At 38.2% G+C, this 23,462-nt stretch overlaps 2 protein-coding genes across 2 annotated transcripts in view; both read right to left on the bottom strand.

The window, feature by feature from the left end:
- Positions 1-6,440: 6,440 nt before the first annotated feature.
- NDFIP1 (Nedd4 family interacting protein 1) overlaps positions 6,441-23,462 on the bottom strand; it is a 53,364-nt gene continuing 36,342 nt past the window's right edge. Inside the window, exons 4-8 of the mRNA XM_072749871.1 lie at positions 21,543-21,630; positions 20,316-20,440; positions 16,907-16,973; positions 13,995-14,100; positions 6,441-7,487 (exon numbers count right to left, since the gene is read on the bottom strand). Of these exons, the coding sequence (XP_072605972.1) occupies positions 13,997-14,100; positions 16,907-16,973; positions 20,316-20,440; positions 21,543-21,630 (384 nt within the window). The 3' untranslated portion in view covers positions 6,441-7,487; positions 13,995-13,996. The remainder of the gene's footprint in view (positions 7,488-13,994; positions 14,101-16,906; positions 16,974-20,315; positions 20,441-21,542; positions 21,631-23,462) is intronic.
- On the bottom strand, positions 18,184-19,452 carry LOC112907271 (heterogeneous nuclear ribonucleoprotein A1-like). Its single transcript, XM_025982487.2, has 2 exons — positions 19,443-19,452; positions 18,184-19,373 (listed from the first exon to the last, which is right to left on the bottom strand). Exons 1-2 carry the CDS (start codon positions 19,450-19,452, stop codon positions 18,346-18,348), a joined length of 1,038 nt encoding a protein of 345 aa, XP_025838272.2. The 3' UTR covers positions 18,184-18,345.

The raw sequence follows: 23,462 nt of genomic DNA, 5'->3' as shown, positions 1-23,462 counted from the left end.
ATATAGAATAAAATAATAGTCGGGCAGGAAGAAACTTCTGGAAGTAGCGGATGTTTACGGCATCTGAATGACCTCTCTCCAAACGCAAGTTGCATACATTAAATATGTACAGCTTTTTGTATGTCCATCATATCTCAGTCAAGTGGTTTACAACAAAAAAGTAAGGGCACAAGTATTTATGGAATATAAAAGTAGAATTCTTCTTTCCAAATGCAGCTTTATTACTTCAGACACAGGTGACTATCTGAATTTCATCCATCATTCTCTGAGAGGGGAAGAGAACACTGTAGACGGAGGTGAAGCCAAGGTTGCTTGGAAAGTGAAGACGCAGGGAGGGTGTCTTGGCTTCTCTTCAGCTCTCTCATGTCACCCAAAGCAGAGGGCCAGCTTACAGAAACTTATGACCTCTGTTTGGCCTTGTGTTCCTAAAAATTTTATGGGAAGGTCACTAATAAACTAAGTGTGTAAATGCTTCACCATCTAGTTAAAAAATAATAACTGCTACTGGGACTTACACTACATATTTTCTGCCGAACACAGTTATTTACCTTTCCTTCTAATAAAATACACTTGGCAATAAATAAAAGGCAGTAAAAGTATCCATGGCTTGCTATTAAAACTTGATATGTTTTAATGACAATTTTTAGTATACTGTTTTTGGATGGATAGGTATTACTTGAAAAAAAAAGTACCTAATGAGGAAATGATTGAGATTGGCACCAAGATGCAAACACAATAATTTGTCCTAAGTACAGTGTCTGTAACTTAAATTCTCTGACATTTAAATTATGTCTCCCCCTGTAAGATCAGATTGCACTTTAAAATGGTCAATATACTTCTACCAATGAGTCACCTGCATAAAAATGCCACCATAAAACACATTAGTCTTTTTTTTTTTTAAATGTAAACTACAGCCTAGTGAATTTAGTTCATCACACTCTTAAAAAGAAGACTACAGTGAGGGGGGAAAGAGTCTCTGGAATTTCAGGGCCTTTCTCCTTTTTTGTAAAGAAAACCTCTCAGGAAGGGTATCCAACCACTTCTTGAAGACATAATCATATGTAAAAAAAAAAAAAAAAAGTGACCTGAATAAAGGAGGAATTTAAAAAAATCCTTAGTCACTCTTTAAGTTTATTCTTCAATTTAGGCCAATCTTCTTTTATAGGGGGCTCCTCGCAAATTAGCTAGCAATTTTATCCTGTGAGTCTAAAGGATTAAAGCAGGACCAAAGGACAAAAGGAACTGATTTGCCACCCTGTTCCATCAGTCCTTTCTTAACAAATCAGACTTCATTTCCTCTAGGGACCTCCTTACCCACCTAATCTGCTTTCTTTCTTCCTCCAGTGGTCCCTTAGGAGCAGGATTCAGAAAGGTAACATTGGCTAATGCCACCTAAACAAGATTCCTTCAGAATATACAGAGGTTTGAAAACAGCTTCAGAAACTAGAGGGTGCTTTTTTTGTTTTCTCATTTTGGAATTCTGAGTGAAGTGTAACTTTTTTTGATCACTGGATCTTAAAATAAATGTAGTAGTAGGTAATAAGCCTCCCAAGTGAGGTTTACCAGAGGTTGACACATTCCTTTGCCTCTTGCAGACTATTTAGGACAATGCTCCCATAAGATCATCACATTAAAATGAGCGCGGCCTGGGAGCGGTAGATGTGACATCTGCTGAACTTACTGTTGCATCTGTCACTGATGTGGGCCACGTATAAACCTCTAGAGCTCTTGGGGATTTCAAGGGGCCTGTTAATCCATTCCTTTCCCTTTATCCTTAAACCATTTCAAACAGATGAGGATCCATTCTATTTTTAAAGACCTCCAAGGAAGAGGCCACTCATTCTTAGTCAAATATTTAGAAATTAATTTCCCTATGGCCTTTCCCTGTTGCTCTGCAAACACACTCGTTCCCATAATCCTGCTCTAAAGAAGTATGGTAGCCATGAGCTCTGAGAAGACCTACAGACCTGTTTTGAAGACAAAATAATTCTTAATTTTACCCAGCAAACATGCCCTGAAAATACCCTAATGGAAATAAAAACACCTCTTCATTTTAAATGTAAATATACAACTCTGCAAATTTCTTCTATCCAAAGTTCCACGGAAAGTGAAGACTAGTGACGAGAACTTACCCATTACCCTTATTTGGAAGCTCCGAGGAACTGCTGCAGGAACCAAGTTTGACTATTTATAATATTACAAAATGGATGTTAGAAAAACAAAGTTTTGTTTCAATGCTACATCTTGGGAACTGCTAAATCACAGAAGGGCTTAATACAGGTGGGACACCTACATACAGATTAAAACCCATTTCACACATATAGCCTCAGGGAAAATATATATAACCCCCCAAAAAGGTTTTTCTCCTATACATGATGGAAACACAGATCCAGAGTTTGAGAGTCAAACCTAGAAAAACATGGACTAATTTTCTTTAGGCTACCAGTCTCCACTTTTTAAAAACTACATAGTACCAAATGATGTAGCAATAAAAGGGTTTGTGAAGATATTGATCCAACAAACCAAGTGGCTCACTTACTAATTTATTATCTGCAAATCCAGTTAAAATGTGAACTGGAAATAAATCATTGCTGCAAAAATCCTTAAAGTTGATACTCAGAGAATGAATGTGCTCAAACGACCAGAATGATGTCTAAACCTAGCGCCTGCCAAATACAGCCTATGAAATGTCTCTTCAAAATAAAGACATAAAATCAGAAAGCAGAGGGCAAAATTCTAAAACTTCACATAAAGGGACATTTTAGGCATTTCTAACTGTTGTGCAAAAGAAGGATGTTTCATCAAGTGTAACTCTAGCCAAGTTATGATAATAGGTTGCTCCAATCCTCTACTTGGCTCAGGAAGTAACTGGCTTAAATGGGGGAAGCAGCTCTCAGTAGGGGACATGAATGCAAACCCTAACTCTGCAAGGTGGAAAATCACTGTGGCTCTGGATGAATTTCAGAAAAGAGTCAGTCTGTTTCATGGTCAGAAGGCAGCACTTCCTTTGTTGTATAGTTGAGTTGATAATGCTTTGTGTCAGGAAATCACATTTCCTATTTGACATTTCTCATAGGTTTTTGACCCATTTTCTTGTTTCCCAGGCTGTATATACTGCTCTTGAACTTCCCAAACAATGAATACTGTCTTCTCAGAGCCTCTGCACTAATCTTTGTTAAGACTTGAAGGACACCACTTTTCTGATTTTTGTTGTCTAAAACCAGCAATAACATACGGAAAGGGAAAAGTTTGTGAAATGTTTCATTTTCCATATAAATAGTAAAAACTAATCCCTTTTAGAGCACATTGAACAACACACACAGCAGGGTTGGGAGAGCTATTTTACGTAAATGCATCTCACTTTCTGAACTGGATGAAATTCTGCAAAATGCAAGAGAATTCTGTTTCACATATTCTATATTCAGGTGTAACAGATGTGCATTTAAGTTTACATCTTACTAATTTACTACTTGACCTTAAAGCCGTCAAAACTAAGAAAACAATGTTTGTGAAGAAAGACTTTTTTCTTAAAGATTTTATTTATTCATGAGAGACACACAGAGTGAGGCAGAGACACAGGCAGAGGGAGAAGCAGGCTCCCTGCAGGGAGCCCGATGTGGGACTCTGATGTGGGACTCTGATCCCGATTGCGCCCTGGGCCAAAGGCAGGTGCTAAACTGCTGAGCCACCCAGAGATCCCCAAGAAAGACTTTTAAGTAGAAACAGGTATTGAATGAAAACTTGAATAATACATTCTACAAGTTTCAAATTCTGAGAATAACTGGAGAGTTGAGGGGATCAAGATGCCATGCATTAGATGGTATTTCAAACTTATAGATAGGGAAACTGTCCTGGGAGGATAGCTTTCCATTCAGATTTCTGTTAAGAGCAGGTCTTTCTATAGACCATCAAGTTGTAGGTGAGACAGTGAACTGGCTTGTCAAAAAGTTTTGTTTTGTTTTGTTTTTAATATCAGAGGATACAAAATCCGTTTCTGCAACTCTTTTCCTCCTGAAAACCTTTTACTGTCAACCTAAACCTTTTCTCCCCTTCGGGAGTTCCTGGTATATTTCTAAATAGCTGAAAAACAAGAGAAGATTCTGAAAATTACTAGACTACATTCTACATATGACTTACCGGTGTTCATCATTGGGATTTCACCAAGAACTAGATTCACATAGTACACAGGGATCCCAGGTCCTTGTTCACAAAATATTCCCACATACTTTACATAAATGTACAGTTCTGTGTCTAGTCTTGGCATGTTTGAAGTTAAAATTTGATTATCAATATTTAATGGAATCGGGGTCAAGTGCTTTTCCAGTATCTACCATGTTCCATGTTAACTGTCAAGGTTGGACATAGAGAAGAGATAATATGGTTGGATTCAAAGCTAAAAACACTCCATTTTGTGGGGTACATTTTTGTTGATTCTGACCTCAGAATCTTGCCACCTCACAACTACTTAAACTGAATTAATCACTTTTATTAGCCCTGAAACTCCCTTTCAGTAGTTCTTTCTTCCTTTAAGCAATTTATAACTAAGTGGAATATATTCTAGTTTAAGAATACAGTGAAGGTCAAAAGACACTTCCTAGGTGCTACCAATGTCTTATGGTGGGCCATAGCCCAAGTGAGATAACTTACATTAACAAGAAAGTGAACAAAAAATTAAAAATACAATCATTTACTTCATTAAAATTCTTCTTTAAAACCCAAAACAAAATTGATCTCGTTAGTAAAGATATTCACTCTTCTAATTTTTTAACAAGTTTTAATAACATTTTATTCCCACACAAAGCAATCTAATTTTCTGAAAAAAGAAACTGCTACACAGAATCTTTTAAACATAGCTTGTATGATTCCACATGAACAGGCATGAGGTGTGAGGGGCCTCTGTGGTCATGGGTAAGCCCTAGTTGTTCCTTAGCTCAGGATCAAGGCCAGTTTATTCCGTAATGTTCAGCGAGTAACAGTGGTTCCTCAGTATATCCTTTCAAACAAACTATTATTCTTACTAATGAACCTACCAAAGGGAAACAGAAAATGAGAGAGAAAAATGAAAAGTAACAGTATAGTATAAATATTTCCATCCAAATAATAGTTAAGGACTCAGCTAATAAATGGGACCAACTTTACACATCTGAGAAGACTTCACTATTCCAATTATTTTTATTATCTTTATTCCTAATATTTTAAAGAAAAAAAGAGAAATCACCCTTCAAAGTACTTAGCATGTCAGACTATAGGTTTACATGTGAGAAAGCCTTTAAGGACCACCAAATATGTAGAAATAGGAATTCTAAGTATTTCATTCTCTGAATATACAAAACCAAATACGGCACAAGGACCTAAAGAATAAACACAAAGTGAGTTTATAATGTTTCAGTTTATGTTATTAAGGCCCTTCTATTTTGTCCTGTAAGATAATATAAATAATTTTCTGTTGCATGTGTGCAAATTTATTCAGACTATTAGAAATATATTCATTCTGAAACTTTGAACACAATAGACTACACAATTTTCTAAACTCTATTGTTGGCATAATCTAATTCAAAAATCTCAAAGTCTTCAAAGAGATTCATAGAGACTTTCATTAAAATCCCCTGCTTACCTAACTGCAAAATATAAGTTGAAATATGAACAAGAACATATAAGTTATAATAAATAAACAAGTTACAATGATCATTGAAATGTCCATCCAGGAGGCCCTCAATTTTCCTGCTTAGCTTTCAAACAACCTATGCTTCTGTGTACTACATGTTGACACCCCTTATCAGACTTCCTAAGCTGATCCCAGGTACTTACATGCAGCAGAGAAATAATATTTGTAGGTACCATACCACACAGGTGCTGGTTTGTATAGTTAATTTGACCATCTTGCTGCATTTGTTCTTTATATTTTATTTGAAAAAGTGGAAGAGGTGTAAAAAAAAAAAAATCAAATGGCTGACATTATACGAACCATTGGTCTTTAAGTTTAGCACAACTGGGACAAGAATAGAAATCAGGAGGAACAAGTAATCTTTCACCTCAGCCAGGTGCTCATAGGACCTAAACCAATGGACTGTGTTCGAATGAGAAAAAGAGCAAAGGCAAGTAATATGCAGAAAATACTGGAAATAAATTAAGATTATGTCTAAAAAATGAAGCATAATTGGGAATTCTGGAATGATTTAAAATCTCTAAAACTCCTCCTTATTTAATCCATTATCTTTTGCAGAAGCAATTTTCACATGCATCTTTAGGAATGTACTGAGTATAAGAGAAGGGAACTTTTTGTGCTGAAAAAGAAAAAAAGAAAAAAACTGGCCTCAAACCAATTTTTTTGTACTTCGTGAATGATTCTGCATGAATCTGTATGAATAAGGAGTAGAAAAAATTGCCCTGGCAATGAACAAATGCAAACCAAGAAATTAAACACTAATCTACAGCAAAAGTTGCTACACAAGAGACGTTTATTAATGTTCTGTTTTATTTACAGTTTTAACATAGCAAACCAAGGTGAATTACCACTTGGCAGAAAGCACATCATTCTACATTTATAACTCATCGGTTCTGCTAACACATTGTAAAAGCAAGTAGTACTACTACAGTATGTTAGGGATCATCTCAAAAGTTCCAAACTAATTCTTTCTTTGCACCTGCATACCTAATTTCCCTCCCTACTCCAGCCCCTGGCCTAACTATCAGGAGACCTAAAAAAAGGGGGGGGAGGGGTATGGATTCTAATCATAAAGAATGTCAAGAATTGAATTTTAGTAATTAAGTTGCATTTGTCCTTGCCCTTTTTATTTTATACAGTGACACCACCTTTACAATTTTTTAGGTATATAACACAGAATAAGGTACTGCAAAATTTGGAATGCAGACTATAAAAAATTAATGCTTATTATTTACCAATTCAGAACATATTCTTGAACACACCTTAAATGTATTTTGCACTATGATTTTGCTTCCAGGTGTTCACAGTACAAATGAATAAATTTATAGATTAATTTCAACAGCAAGTATGGATTATGTGCAGAAATGCAGTCATAACAAAAGTTTCAACTTTTGAGAAAACCCCTTTAAAATGGCCAGCATTATACATATCTTACACTAAAATACTTAATTCCAAGTTCATTTTGAGATGGAGGATGAATAAAGCAAGACTGCCCCCTACTGACTACAGGGACAAGGCTCATGCTATTTAAAATGACTACAAACCATAGATAAGGCATTATTAATACATCACATACTTGATTGAGAAAGCTTTTTCAAACATTAATCACTAATGATTCAATGATTACAGAATTTTGCATTAACTATTAAAATTTTACACCTAGTAACAAATAAAGAGAAATGATCTTTTCAACAGTACTTTTATTTTTTTTTAAAGCAGGTGATTATTCCTGTGTTCTGCATCTTGATTCACTTCCTGCAGGTGTTCCCTTGCTTCTTGAGAGAGAATTCATAAACGCAGGAAGGCCTTTGCCAGAAAACATCTGCCAGAGAAGGATATTGAATATTGAAACTCTAGTTAGCTTTTTATTTTGGCCAAGAGAAGGATGTAGTCACAAAAGGAGGCAGGATGTTTGGAGACACAAGAAGTACATTTTAACATAGCTTTAAGATTACTATACACTGACATCATACTATTCAATAAACATTAAAATTTTAGTTCCTAAAGTTACCAAGGACTCCAGAACTAGAAAGAACTTGACCACTTTCTCTAAAGCCCATGAGGTCCGGGGTTCCTCTAAACTTCCTCACAAAAGAATGAAATGCAAAGACCTCTTCCTTCACCCTGCACTTAGCCCCACAGTGATGACTGTAACGTGGAGGCCAAGACCCCACAGAACCCAGTGCAGAAGCCATTTTCTGACCTATCTGAAGCTACGATTTACTCTGCCAATTTTGCTAGATATCACACAAAGAAGATTTCCAATAAGGATGCCAATGATGTCATGCTGTACTCAGAGCATGGTAAAGATAAAGGACAACTGCAAACTCGTAGATATCACACACACTCGTTTTTAACCAATTAGGGAAAAAGTCTATTTATTTTAGTCAAAAACAAGTACAAAAAAAAGTCAATTTATCTCTGAAAAAAATTGATAAAACTCTTTTTTTTAATTTACTTATTTTTTTAAAAAAGATTTTATTTATTCTAGAGAGAGAGCGCGAGAGAGACAGAGGCAGAGACACAGGCAGAGGGAGAAGAAGCAGGCTCCATTAGAAGCAGCCTGATGTGGGACTCGATCCTAGGTCTCCAGGATCACACCCTGGGCTGAAGGCAGATGCTCAACCACTGAGCCACCCAGGCATCCCAGTAAAACTAATTTTTAAAAAGGAACAGATGTGACTGAAATACTCAAAACAATGTCCATATATTATATATACTTTAAGTCCAATTTTCATCTAATACTCTGAGGCATTTCTATATTGGTGTAATTGTTTTGGTTTTCATGGAAATACTGGGGAAAAGCATAAGGAACTTCAGATATTTGTGCTAAAAAAAAAACACTAAAGAAGGACCCCTGGGTGGCTCAGCGGTTGAGCACCTGTCTTCAGCTCAGGTCATGACGCTGAGGTCCTGGGATCGAGTCCCATATCGGTCTCCCTGCATGGAGCCTGCTTCTGCCTCTGCCTATGTCTCTGCCCCTCTGTGTCTCTTTAAAAATCTTTAAAAAAAAAAAAACAAAAAAAAAAAACAGTAAAGAGATATACACTTAATAAGTATTTGAGAAAGTACCTTGGGTATACCCTGCACCAAGGAGAGTTGGACAGGCTCATATGCTGGCCCTAAGCTCCCTTTTCACCTTTCCAAATTCCTGTAAAAGCTACAAGCACCCTTTTCTATCTCTTCTGACTAGACAACTGCATCAATCTTCAAAAGGCTGACTTGACATGATGCACAGGAGCTACAACAATAGCAGAAATCAACATATGAAAAAAAATTTTTTTAAATCAACATATGGTTTTTAAACTGTTAATATTCTCCCATATTCCAAATTCAGCTGGTATCCAAGGAAACCAGCACTACTGACACAAGAGCAACTTTTGTTTAGGTTGAAAGGCCTCAGGATGTGCAGGGACAAAGACATGCGAACATAAAGAACTCAAAAAACCAAACCAAATAGCAAAAGGAGTATCAGCAGACCCGTGTCAAATGGAGGTTATCGCCAGGGGGCAGGACTTATTACAAACTGAAGTAACTTCAGTTTTATCAGCTTCCTTTAACAGATGAAAACTAATGTAATTGTTCCTATTCACCAAAACACTAGAATCTGCAAGAACATATGATACAACCCAGATAACTAACTATCTGGCCACTTTCCTTAGACCATGCTGCCTCCGGAGGTAAATTAGCTTTAGTAGATCCCTCAAAGTCAGAGCCACCCAGCAAACATTAAAATCCCATACACCTCGCTAGGTTATTAACGGGTAATCTCAATTACCGTACAGACTACAGATGAAAATGACTGCTAGAGAGGTGCTCACTGCTCTCTTAAGACTCAGAGGCTTGTTCACATGGACCTGATTCACAAGTTGTTACAAAAACAGTGCTGTAACACAACTGGAGGAAAGAAAGGTTTTAGGGACTACAGACTTCATTACTGAATTGTAGATGAGATCACTTCAGAAACAAAAGGAGCCAAGAACCTACAGATCGTTTACTTTCAAGAGGAAGACAACCCTTTTTTTCCTGAACATTATACGATTGTTTTAAGCAAAAATTCCACTAGAAACATTTTTACTATCTTGCTACTTTATAACACAGTCAATAAATCAAACTTTAACTTGAGGTGAACTTCCTTTAATAAATTAAGAGAGATATTAAGGAGGAGGAGGGGAAACTAGAAAGGGAAAAATCAAAGCATTTATCATCATAGAGGGGAAAAATTAAATATCTGGTGTCTAACATGTACAGCTCACCAGATCACAGGAATCATCTAAATATGAAGGGTCCTATTTCATTAATGTCAGGGCTTACAAAACTTTCTTTCCTGCCAGTGCCTGACTGGCTCAGTCAGTTGACCCCTTTGCCTTGGGATCAGGTCATGATCTCAGTATCCTGTGATGGAGCTCTGCATCAGGATCCCTGCTCAGTAGGGAGTCTGCTTATCAGACTCAGTAGGGAGTCTTCCTATGCTTCTCCCCCACAGCTCATGCACGTGCCTGTGTGTGCGCTGTCTCTCTCAAAAAAAACAAAACAAAACACCAAAACTCTCTTTCCTGTTTTTTTTTTTTTTTAATTATTTATTTATTTATGATAGTCACACAGAGAGAGAGAGAGAGAGAGGCAGAGACATAGGCAGAGGGAGAAGCAGGCTCCATGCACCGGGAGCCCGACGTGGGATTCGATCCCCGGTCTCCAGGATCGCGCCCTGGGCCAAAGGCAGGCGCTAAACTGCTGCGCCACCCAGGGATCCTCTTTTTTTTTTTTTTTTTTTAAGATTTTATTTATTTATTGAGAGAGAGCAAGAGTGAGAGGAGGAGAGGTAGACTCCTCGCTGAGCAGGGAGCCCAACTGGTGGTGGTAGTGGGGGCTTGATCCCAGGACCCCAGGATCATGACCCAAGCCGAAGGCAGATGCTGTTATAACCGAATGAGCCACTCAGGTGCTCCTCCTTCCTATTTCAAAAGTGGTTAAAATATTAGAATTTAAAGTCTATTGTGCTACCTATGTGCCAGTACTTTCAGAGTAGTGTTGGATACCAGTTAACTGTGTTACCATGTCCCAGCTCCTGTAGCTAAGCCCTCAACCACTTGACAGCATCAGAGCAAGTGGTACTCCATATAAATTTATTTTCCAGTTAACTGGTAAATAAGAAAAAGTATAAACATTTTACATTTTGACAATTTTAGATAAAGAAGTTTATTCATGAGAGACACAGAGAGAGGCAGAGACATAGGCAGAGGGAGAAGCAGGCTCCCTGCAGGGACTTGATCCCAGGACCCTGGGGTCACGACCTGAGCCGAAGGCAGATGCTCAACCACTGAGCCACCCAGGTGCTCTAAGATAAAGAGATTTCTAAAAGGTATCTGTTTCTTTTTAAACAATATAGAAAGAGTATTTACATTTTATTCTTCTGCTTCCTGTACTCAAACACTTCTTGATGCCTCTGGGCCCACCTCTAACAGCTTCATTTGGTTTTTCTCACTGTGGCGTAGGAAACCAGATTTCCTTTTTAAGCTTAAATGAGCTCCCAAAAGGGAACCTGAAAGCAGCTCCTAAGATAGAAGTACATGAACTTTAGTGTGTGGCTTTTTAACAACTGCTTTAACTGATTAGAAAGAGGCCTTCTGGGGTCATTTCAAGGTTTGTGTGTATTATATTTTGCGTCACCTGAAAAGTCACTATTCTTACACCTTTTTCTAGTAAAACGCCAGATCTTAGGACTTAATGGGCACTAAGTTATTTTTCTGTTATGGCAAAGCTATTTTAAAAGTCCCTACCCGTGTCTTTCTGGCAAAAAGTAAGCCTACAGCTAGCTTTTAACTAGCGACAATTACATTAAATGAAGTAATAAGAAGTCTCAATGAAAGAAAATCTTAATACCTTACAAGATGGTTTGCTAGCACAACTTCAAATTAAATTAAATTTCCTCTGAACTAGAGAAACATTCTACATTTGGATCCATATGAACAGTTCTTATCCCTGTCAATGGACAAAGGAAATTCAGTCCCAAGAGATATTATAGCTTTTCAGATTCACTCTAGGGATACTGACAATTATTAAGGAAGTCATTAGAATTCTAAATGCTGCTCTAAGTCCCCTAATTTAGAGCTCTGAATCCTCTGGGCACGTCAGAAATGATTTCAAATACTAGAATAGCAAAGTCAGATAGAAAAGTGAAGAAACCTTTTATGCCCTCCACTGGGGGATGCTTGAAGTTTCTGACAACTCGAAAAGCATGCTAAGGCTTCTGACTCCAAAATACAGAGAACAGTAGGCCTAATGTCCCTCACAGCTTTATCAGCATTAATACTAATGACTGTCAACTTCAATTCAGAACCTCAAATAAAGACACTTCGCTTTACATTTAGAATACTCCTAATAAAGCACTTCAGAATTGGGGGCCTGGGTGGCTTAGCTGGTTAAGCCTCTGCCTTGGGCTCAGGTCATGAGCTCAGAGTCCTAGGATCGAGCCCTGCACATCGGGCTCCCTGCTCAGCAGGGAGTCTGCTTCTCCCTCTCCCTCTGTCCTCACTTGTGTTCTGTCAAATAAATAAATCTTTAAAAAAAATTTTCAGAATTTTTAAGAATCCAAAGAAAACAGTAACAATTTTTATAAATAAAAACTCTTCAATCAGTCTCTAGCAATACAGGAAAACTGAGAAGTTCAAGCTTTCTCCCATCTGGCTGATATCTGTTATATATCAGAAACAAGATGAGGAAGGTATGTAATCCCCTAATAAATATCAAAACTTCCTTCTAAGTGAAGAATGAAGAGAAGAGACAGAGGTGCTACCTCAGTCCATTCAGAAATTCAAAGCTATCTTTTCTTTTAAAGATTTTATTTATTTATTCATGAGAGACACACACACACACAGGCAGAGGGAGAAGCAGGCTCCATGCAAGGAGCCCGATGTGGGACTCCATCCTGGGTCTCCAGAATCACACCCCAGGCCGATGGCAGCACTAAACCACTGAGCCACTGGGGCTGCCCAAAAGCTACCATTTGACTAGACTGATGGAATCTATTATTTTTAAAAGAAAAAGAAGGGGCGCCTGGCTGGCTCAGTTGGTAGAGCATGCAACTCTTGATCTCAGAGTTATAAATTTGAGCCCATCATTGTGTGCAGAGATTACTTTAAAATAAAATCTTTGAAAAAAACCCAAAAACTAAAAAACAAAGTCTTGCCTGATCTTCAACTAGCCTAGCCCCCTAGATGTAACTCAAAGTTCTCTTCCACAACCCACTCATCCCCAAAAGTCTTAAGGAGCAAAGAGAGAAGTCCTATTAGATCTTGTTACCAGAGAGGTCTCTCTCTGGTGTACTCTTTCTCAAGATTCCACAGTTCTTCCTTTTTTTTGCAGCTACTGATCTAAGAATCAGCTCTGGGGAAAACCACATAGGAATCAAAGAGGAGCCTCAACACGACTTAGACCTTTTATTCAAGGCAGGGGAATAGGCTCTTTCTCCTTGTCTCTTTCTCCTTGTCTCTGGTGTACTCTTTCTCAAGTCTTAAGGAGCAAAGAGACAAGTCCTATTAGATCTTGTTACCAGAGAGGTCTCTCTCTGGTGTACTCTTTCTCAGGATTCCACAGTTCTTCCTTTTTTTGCAGCTACTGATCTAAGAATCAGCTCTGGGGAAAACCACATAGGAATCAAAGAGGAGCCTCAACACGACTTAGACCTTTTATTCAAGGCAGGGGAATAGGCTCTTTCTCCTTCCTTAAGTTTGACCCTCCTTACCAGCAGAGTGGTAATATCAGGGTATGTATGAACTTAAAGAAGGGCACCAGGAAAGTTTCCCTGACTAATTTTAAGTGATGGAAGTCTTGGCGGGCTTATAAGTAAACCAGGCAAAAGGAGATCCTGATACAGCCAAAGGTTTCTTCACACTGGAGATCTGGAGCTTAGGGGATCTAATTAAAGCTCACTGATTAGGCCTGAAAGGCCTTTCAGTACTTTCCCAGTACTTTCCTCTAGAACAGTACAACAATAAGCAGTGGCTTTAGGATTCAAGATTTAAAGATCTAGGACCTCATAGAGCCAAATATCCTAGCTCCCTGATGACTAAAGACCCCTGACTCTTTTGTATTGTCAGAACATGAGATAATGTTTTCTCCTGTGGTAGTTTTTCTAACTTGCCCTTTTCAACAGTTTTTTATGAAAACATCCTTACTATACTAGAAACTGCTAAAAGGCAAGGACTGTGGCTTCCTTACCTTCTCTGTATTTCCTACCATAGGGGGTAGACTCTACTCTGAACCTGAATAGAAATCTGCAATGTATCACATGATTATACTGGGTCTAGAATAAAGTTTTGTTTAATACCTTTAATAAATAAAGAGAACTCTGGTCCTGGGGAGATTTGAGAAAGTTTCTGGCATCTTCCGAACTTTTGCGTAATTGATAAATCCTCTGAGAAACAGGAGAAAGCCTGATTTAAAAAAGAAAAGAATGAGTTTATAATTTCTGTATTAAGTCCCTTCGCCAGAAATATCCCTCTTGATAGCACTACTTCATCATTTTTCTGCTAAAAGCTATGAAAACGTAAGCAATTTTCTCCAAAATTTCCTAAGGATTTCCATTAAAAAATTTCCAGTTCTCAATAGGAAAACAAAAATCTCAAGAGCCCAAATGAAAGGCTTTGTACATTAAGAATGTGATTGGTCTAAAAGGGAAATAAAATATAAGATGGAGTTAAATATGTACATGTGGCAACCTGAGAAGCATTATCAAAACCTACCTTCTGGGTTCAAAAAAAGTATTTCAAGATAATTAACTCCAAAAAAAAGAGAGGGGTTAGAAAATATTTTTCTCAAGTTAAACAAAACATCCCTTGGCATGGCATTTTTTTCCTATCAACTATACACATGCTGTCCACTAGATGTCAGGATCCCCTTACCTATTACAATTCTTTTTTTTTTTTTCCCCCTCCACACCTATTTTTATATTCTTAATTCTAAACTCTATTTCTCCATTCTTAAAAAATACATACAAGTAGAATACACTTGGCCATTTATTTGTGAGGCACTAAGGGAGTAAGACTGATTTTGTGTGTCTACACCAGAAGCTAGCCGTTCACAGTTGACACCTGTTAGAACAATCCATGGGAAAGGTGATGTGCCCCCTAATTAGAAACAGCTCACACACTCCTGGGCCATCCTCCTTTAGGGCTGGTCCCTGAATCTTAAGACACTTTTTAAAAACACTTTCATGGTGATATAATTCACATACCATGAAGTCCACTCATTTAATGTGTACAGTTCGCTGGCTTTAATTTTAGTAGTTATGGAGCTGTACAACCAAAACTATTATCTTTGTTTTGGAACATTTTTATCACCCCTAAAAAAAAAAATGTGTACCCATTCAGCAATCACTCCTCATTCCCATTCTGTTTGGCACCAAAAGTAGTAAGTGACTACAGAGCAGAGGCCACCCCATGAAGAGCTGCGTCAGAGAATCCTAGTAAAGTGGAAAGCACACAGCCTAATAGGAGGGGACACCTGCAACAGCTCCCACCAAAAGGTGGGTGCCTTGGGGAAATATAGGCCTGTTCTGCTAGATATCCCAATTTTAAGAAAAGTAAACAAAATTCAGACATTTTATGTGGAAACTAAGTTTTTAAATGATGGTGGCTAATAAAAAAAACCTCTGAAAATAACTATGGAACAAACAGACTACAATTACAGGCTGGTTGTAGTTCATAGGCTGTCAGCTTGAGAGCTCTGTGTGGGCCTGTTCCTTGCAACAAAACACAAACCCCAAAATTGGTTCTTTCCGCAAGAAAAATTCTAAAAATGACCCAAACACTGTGTCCAAACGCACAAATGATATCCAAAGCCTCACTGTTTTTCTGCTTACTAGTGAACAGTAAGATAGACAGAATGATCAATTAATTACAAGTATTATAAATTCATCTTCCATGAAACTTTAATATAGGAAGATAATTCATTAAGTTTCTTTAAATTATCTATGCTGTCAACGATCAACCTGAAAATATGTTAGTGGCTCTTTTTTTGATCCATTCAGTATTGGCTTGGGGGAAAAAGGAGAGTTAGCGTTTTTCTTAAAGATACAATTTTGTGAATAAGCAACCCAGAAACTATTCCTCTAAAGTAACTCTTCTCTGGGCATTTTTATTATTAAGCGTCTTAATAATTAAGGGTGGGGGGAAATCATGACTTCTCTTTCCGTGGAATTTCAATGACCATTATTAGCAGAGTAGATGATGCTGTTGGAGAGGTGGGGGCTGATATGATGTAAGACTTATATTTTCCAGTTAAATTTTAGGTTCAGCAATGCATGGTCTATCACCACAGGCAAAGCAGGTAAGTCCTGAGTGTATTAAGCAACTACTGGACAGGGGTGTACACTGTACTAACCAGACCCATCAGCAGCATTGCCACCAGGGATCTTAATTAAGGAGGCAATAAGAAGGCCCTAAACAGGACACGGGAGAAGTGATATCAAAGAAGCAGGTGAGGCCATTATACCATCTTAAACAGCTATAGGATGGCTCTGCTATAATTCTGTAGAAATGACAGCAGTGACGGTGGGCCCTTATTATATCATATATAGTTTCTATACAAAGAATGAAGAAGCCAACACTATTCACCCCAATGTTCATTTTTTTGCTTGAGAATGTCTCGAAAGAAGAGGTTTTAAAATAAATACTTAAGAGTAAAAAAGATAATCTTAAGAAGAACCTGAAATACCTAGAAAAAAAATATATATATATATATTCATATCCTAAAGGCCTCCTTCCCATTGCAAAATCATTCTTATTCTCACCAAAGAATTCTGGAAACCCAATACTGATTCCTCCGGAAGTTCTGTCAAGCAAGGCTATACATTTTGTTTCCTGCTGACAGAGTCAACTGAAAATTGGCCACATAGACTCCTGAGTAGTTCAATTGGTTATAATCTTTTGTAAACCCTTTTATGGCAGTAATTATCCAGGAGAAAATAACTGATAGACTATAAAGTCATCTTATTAGTGTGTCCACTGGTCACATGGGAAATCTGAGAAATATGTATGAATGGGTTAGGAAAAAAAAAAAATCGACCACCAAGAGATGCTTTATTAATATAATAATGGTGATGGCAATCTAATCTTTAAGAAATATTTTTAAGAATTATATATTAGGGTTGGAAGGAAGATGAGGGCTTACTAAAAGTAATTTTACTTCTAAAATTTAACACTATCTTTTCTCTCCACTGTCTATGTTAAAAGCACTTACCTAAAACCAGGAACACCCACCAGAGCCAGTACTGACCATCAAAATATCCAGGGAAATAGGTGGAAAACTGAAAAATAAAGCAAATAAGTTTGTTTATTTTTATAATGAGGTTAAAACCTCATTTTTTTTTTAAGATTTTCATTTATTCACGAGAGAGAAAGAGAGAGAGAGAGGCAGAGACACAGGCAGAGGGAGAAGCAGGCCCCACTCAGGGAGCCTGATGTGGGACTTGATCCCGGGACTCCAGGATCACACCCCAGGCCAAAGGCAGGCGCTAAACTGCTGAGCCGCCCAGGGATCTCCCTAGAAATATGTTTTGATGATACTTTTACTTTGCTTACTCAGTCCCAAAACTATTTGTTCTTGGTATGCCTTAACCTTGGAAGCTTTACTATGAACATCATAATAATCCCCCATTCCTTTGCCAAATAATGGCACATTCTGGCCATTGGGAAGTGAGGGTTGCTGAGGTTTTCTTGCACTTAGAAAAGAAAGAAAAGAAATAAGTTTTCTTTCTTCTGCTGAACACAGCTGTGCTTCTGATGTGATGCCTGAAACTGCCACAGCCATTTGAATCCTGAGGGAGGAGCACCTGTACCAATATGACATCAATCGTCCCTAATGATGTCAATGAATAAGCAAAACAGATATGGTGATCCTCCATGTCAGGACTTGTTTTAATGGGAAATAAATTTTTCCCACTGTTTTCTAAGCCATTTTGAGTTCAGTTTTCTATTACAGACAAAGCCATCCTGATACAAGTTGATTCATTCAATTCAGTTTTAACATTTTAGTCAGTTTAGTGAAACTTCTGGTTAAAAAAAAAAAAAGACTGCTAACTAATGTTATCTGTTTTCTATTGGGGGCTTTATTATCTGAAAGTTTAATGCAGTTTGAGCATTAAAATACAGTATTTGGGCAGCCCGGGTGACTCAGCGGTTTAGCGCCGCCTTGTTGGGCTCCCTCCATGGAGCCTGCTTCTCCTGTCTCTGCCTCTGCCCCCCCCACCCCCCCTCTCTCTCTGTCTGTCATGAATAAATAAATAAATAAATCTTTTTAAAAATCATTTAAAAAAATACAGTATTTTATTTTATTTTTTTTTTAAAAGACACATTTATTCAGCATCATGATCAGACTATTACATTTAGCAATCAACAGCATGGGTGCAAAAAAAAAATCTACATTAAAACCCTTTGTTGGAATGCTTTACACTTTCCACAGAACAGAAACTAAAATAACCTGTTATACAATTAGTCACAAATACAGTCCTCGAGTTTTTTGCCCATACACATGAGTATTGTCTAAAACATGTCTTCTTTGTAGCAGCTAGGCCCTGCCACCACTGTGCTTGGCTGAGTTCACAAATCTGTTGTAACCTGTAGCTTCCCTGTCACTTCTCTGGCTCTCTTCTCCTGCTAAGCTTTGTTTCCTGGCAGTAATTAAAACCTTCTGCCACTGCCATAGCTGCTGCTGCTGCTGCTGGAACCGCCATAGCCACCTTGGTTTCGTGGTTTGGCAAAGTATTGGCCTCCACCACCATAGGGGCCAGAGCTTCTGCCTCCAAAATTTCCTCCTTTCATGGGTCCAAAATTTGAGGATTGATTGTTGTAATTACCAAAATCATTATAGCTTCCGCCACCTCCAAAGTTGCTTCCGTCATTACCAAATCTGTTATAGCCATCCCCACTGCCACCGTATCCACCACCACCTCGACTGCCACCAAAGCCACCTCGACCACTGAAGTTCCCTCCACGACCAAAGTTGTCATTCCCACCAAAACCACCTCCACGACCACCACCAAAGTTTCCAGAACCACTTCGGCCTCTTTGGCTGGACGAAGCACTAGCCATCTCTTGCTTTGATAGGGCTTTCCTTACTTCACAGTTGTGGCCATTCACAGTATGGTATTTTTGAATGACAATCTTGTCTACCGAGTCGTGGTCGTCAAAGGTCACAAAAGCAAAACCTCTCTTTTTGCCACTGCCTCTGTCAGTCATGATCTCAATCACTTCAATTTTCCCATACTGTTCAAAATAATCTCTTAGATGATGTTCTTCAGTGTCTTCTTTAATGCCACCGACAAAAATCTTTTTCACAGTTAAGTGGGCACCGGGTCTTTGAGAATCCTCTCGGGAGACAGCCCTCTTTGGTTCCACGACTCTTCCGTCCACCTTGTGCGGCCAGGCGTTCATGGCCGCGTCCACCTCCTCCACGGTGGCGTATGTGACGAACCCAAAGCCTCTGGAGCGCTTGGTGTTGGGGTCTCTCATTACCACACAGTCCGTAAGCGTCCCCCATTGCTCAAAATGGCTCCTCAGACTCTCATCGGTCGTTTCGAAGCTCAAACCTCCGATGAAGAGCTTCCGCAGCTGCTTGGGCTCTTTGGGAGACTCTGACGGCGGTGGGAGGGGAGACTTAACGATGCTTACTCGGCGGCGTCCAGGGGCAGAAAGCCAGTATTTTATTTCTTAATAGGAATAACAATTTAAGATTTAGGGAGGGAATGGAAAAGCTCTTTAGTGCTTGAGTTCTTCACCTAAGTCCATGTCTTAGATGAGTATGTATTAGCTGCTTGGGGGGTAAAGTTCCTAACTCCTAAAAGATTCTCAAAGGAACTCAGAATCCTAAAAATGTTAACAACTGGTCAGAATAAATACATTTGAAAAATGAAAAAGTCCAGTGTCCAGTCAATACCCACTAATTAGTTAATAATGACAATTTATGATGAATACATTGATTTTATCTATTAAATTGACAAAAGCAATAAACTTACCTGAAATCACAACATATTTTAAGAGATTAGATCTTTTAAAGTACAAATTACTTCAGTAATTTGGACTACCTGTAACTCCCAAATCACTGAAGATTTCTAATATATTTTAGAGATAAAGCCCCCCCCAATGGAGTAGCACTTGTAAACAATTTCAGTTCCAAAACATTTTGGCAGAACCAACGATGCTACTAATAAACAACCCTGGAAGGGAGGGAGAAAGGAGAGAGAAGCAAAGAGCAAGAAAGAGGGAAGAAGAAAAACCAAAACTTCAGCAGAATTAATGTGAGGAATGCCTGCTTTTGATGAGACACCAAAGAAGTGGTATTTTCTTTTTATTACAAAAACAACTAATTTCAGAACAAACACACATTATAGACATTAACAGCAGAGAAAGCAAATTGTGAACATCCTATAGGATGTTGCCTTGGGACACCAATATTCACTAGATTTAACTATAAAACTTACACGCATGAACCATCTGCAGCTGATTTAGGTTCAACTTCATGAAACCAGAACAAAGACAAACCTAAAATCATTTTAAATGCAGAAATAATGTAAAAAGAAAAAAATCAAATAATCAAAGTTATTCTACTGATTGTTTCTCTACAGGGTTTATATTTTCTAGTATAAACTTACCCTGACAATCAGGATCCACTTAATTAGAGAGAGACCAAATCCTGAAATGGCCCCATACCTTCCTGCAGCTGAGGTGGTCAGGCAAAAAGACAGAAAAAATCCAATCCAGTTAAAGAGGAATGCCACTGTAAGAGAGAAGAAAAAAACCCTGTGAGACACACATCCTGTTACCCAAGAAGCAAGAGTGCCTTCTACATGTGCTTTTGCTTCAATGGGTTTTCCAGGGATAAAAGACAGCTCAGCCCACCCACCATAACCCTTGCCTTATCTCCCCCAAAAATCTATTCTCTGTCCTCTTCCCCAAAACAAACAAGAAGTCATCTGCTCTGAATATCAGATAATTACATTACGTCTACTGCTATTCACTTTCAAAAATGCCTTAGCATTCACCAAACTGTATACTTAGGACTTGTACACTTCAGTAAATAAAATCTGATTCAGGTTTTTCATCTTTCTATGAATTCTGACAGCTTCATAACACACCACCTTTAAAAGCACTGCATTTCCTTTATATCTTATCTTTTTAATATAGCAAATAAAAAAATAGTCACTCACTTCTAAGTGACACATGGAAAGATGAATGCAAAAATAACATGAAGGAGGGGCAATCCGGTTGGCTCAGAGGTTTAGCGCCACCTTCAGCCCAGAGCCTGATCCTGGAGACCCGGGATCAAGTCCCGCGTTGGGCTCCCTGCATGGAGCCCGCTTCTGCTTCTGCCTGTGTCCCTGCCTCTCTCTCTCTTTCTCTATCTCTGTGTCTCTCATGAATAAATAAAATCTTAAAACAAAACAACAAAAAACAACAACAAAAGTAACATGAAGGAGGCAAAAAAAAAATTCAGTTGACTTTGATCTGTCAGAAAATAGAAGCATGCAAAAAAAAAAAATCCATCAGATTAATAAGGCCTTTAATTCCTACTCTACAGGTCAGGTACGAGTCAGAGCAATGCTAAGGGTCTTTGCAGACCTAAAAGATGAGGCTTAGTTCATATAAAAATATAGCATTCCCCAAACTGCTTCAGTTATATTTTCTATATTCATAGAAATAGAAGATAAACAGAATATTAAGATAAAAGTGAACTAAGCTCTGAACATCTTAGTAAAAGGCATAAAATAAACATAATATATTAAAATAGTTCAACTAGTCATTTTATTTCAGTCATATTCACCCATAATTCAAAGCACTCTGGTTTGTGGGAGGTGGTTCTGCTATGTGTATTTACTTACTGAAAAAAGTTAACATGAAAATCCCATCATTTCCTATCCTCAGCTGGTCAGCATCATCAAAGTCATCCCGACCCACAAAATCCTCATCCTAAATGAAAAGAGAAAGAGTAAGGTAAATTCCCAATGAATTATTCATAAGCAAATGAAAGGCATCACAAAAAGGGGATAAAAATGAGTACCAAAGAGAAAATTTACTGAGTTGGCCCAATTCAAAACTATGAACATTAAAAGGCTCATTATGTGTTAAAAATTTCATTTTGTCTTTTAAGACAATCAGAGAAGAAACAAAACTTTCTTCTATTTCTATAGGTTTTTTTTTTTTTTTAAGATTTTATTTATTTATTCATGGGAGACACAGAGAGAGAGAGAAAGAGGCAGAGGCAGAGGGAGAAGCAGGCTCCATGCAGGGAGCCCTATGTGGGACTCGATCCCGGGACCCCAGGATCATGCCCTGAGCCAAAGGCAGACGCCCAACCACTGAGCCACCCAGGCATCCCTATCTTTATAGTTTTCTAAATGAATTGTTCATTTTATAACCCAAGTTCTTTAACAATGAGGTTCAAAAATTATAAAGTTCAACGAGAAGTATTCACTCATATGTATCTAAAGAAAAGATATCAATTTGGCTTACGTTCTAGAATTAGTAATCCAGGGCCTGCTGGGGGGCCCAGAATATTAGTAATCCAGAACCTATTAAGAAACTGAAATGCTTTGTGAGACATGGGAGAAAAAGGATAGAATGATCACATATGAAGAGGCTCAGGGCTGCCCACAGCTCAACTCCATGACCATCTGTTCACATTAGCAGATAGGTCTGAAACGACCACACTTCCAAGCTTATTGGCAGATAGCATCTTTTCCATCCTAACTTGAAATCAAAATACTCCAAGTCTAGAAGGAACATGATCCTCACCAACATTAGCATCAACTATGTGTCCCACCTTTTCAACTGATGTACATTATGTGTTGAGATACTGAAAAACGTATGCATACATACTTAAAAGTTACATGTACACAGTTCAAGTCAATAAAAGTTCCCCAAATGAGGGCAGCCCCGGAGGCTCAGCAGTGTAGCGCCGCCTTCGGCCTAAGGTGTCATCCTGGAGATACAGGATTGAGTCCCATGTTGGGCTCCCTGCACGGAGCCTGCTTTCTCCCTCTGTGTCTGTGCCCCTCTCTCTGTGTCTCTCATGAATAAATAAAATCTTAAAAAATAAATAAAAGTTCCCCAAATGAAAAGAAGAAACAACAAATCTTTAGGACAATCCAAACTCTCCCTACGCAGATAAAAAGGGGGTGGGAAGCCCATAACAAGCTGTGGTTTGCCTAGGTAGGGGGTTACTGGAGAACAAAGTGTCAGTGGCAGCTTCCATTTCTAATAACACATTACTTCTGTTAGAAATTCTTACAATAATGTTTTTGGTTTATATTTTTTTTAAATATTAAATACCCAGTTTCTGACTTCCTATTAGGAAAAATAATGCTTTACCTAATTATTAGACACTAATTAGTTTTTTTGCATCAATACTCAAAGATATACTACAAAAGGACATGGAAGTAATTTCTAGTAATAATAATATTACAGGTGCCTTCTAACTGTTCTTGCTGTCCTGGGTATCTCTACTACTAGACTCCTACAAATTGTTGCTGACTTAATGTTTCTAAAACACCATTCTTGTCTTACCATATTCCTGCTAAAAAACTGTGAAACAGTCTGTGTGACCTCTATGTAAGTCTAAATGCCTCAGCATAGCATTCAGAACACTCCACAACCTATAGTCTGGTCATAAATTCTTTGCTCAAGCAAAATCAATTTCTACATTCACAGACCCTACCCCCCACCAGGCTAAATTCACATCTGCTTTCTGCCCTTTCCCCTCTGGAATGTTCTTATCCATTAAAACTCAGTGTCCATTTCAA

The sequence above is a fragment of the Vulpes vulpes genome, chromosome 2 (assembly GCF_048418805.1).
Source record: "Vulpes vulpes isolate BD-2025 chromosome 2, VulVul3, whole genome shotgun sequence".
Classification (NCBI taxonomy): Eukaryota; Metazoa; Chordata; class Mammalia; order Carnivora; family Canidae; genus Vulpes; species Vulpes vulpes.
Note: the sequence above shows the minus strand (reverse complement) of the source record. Positions and strands in the feature narration are given on the sequence as shown.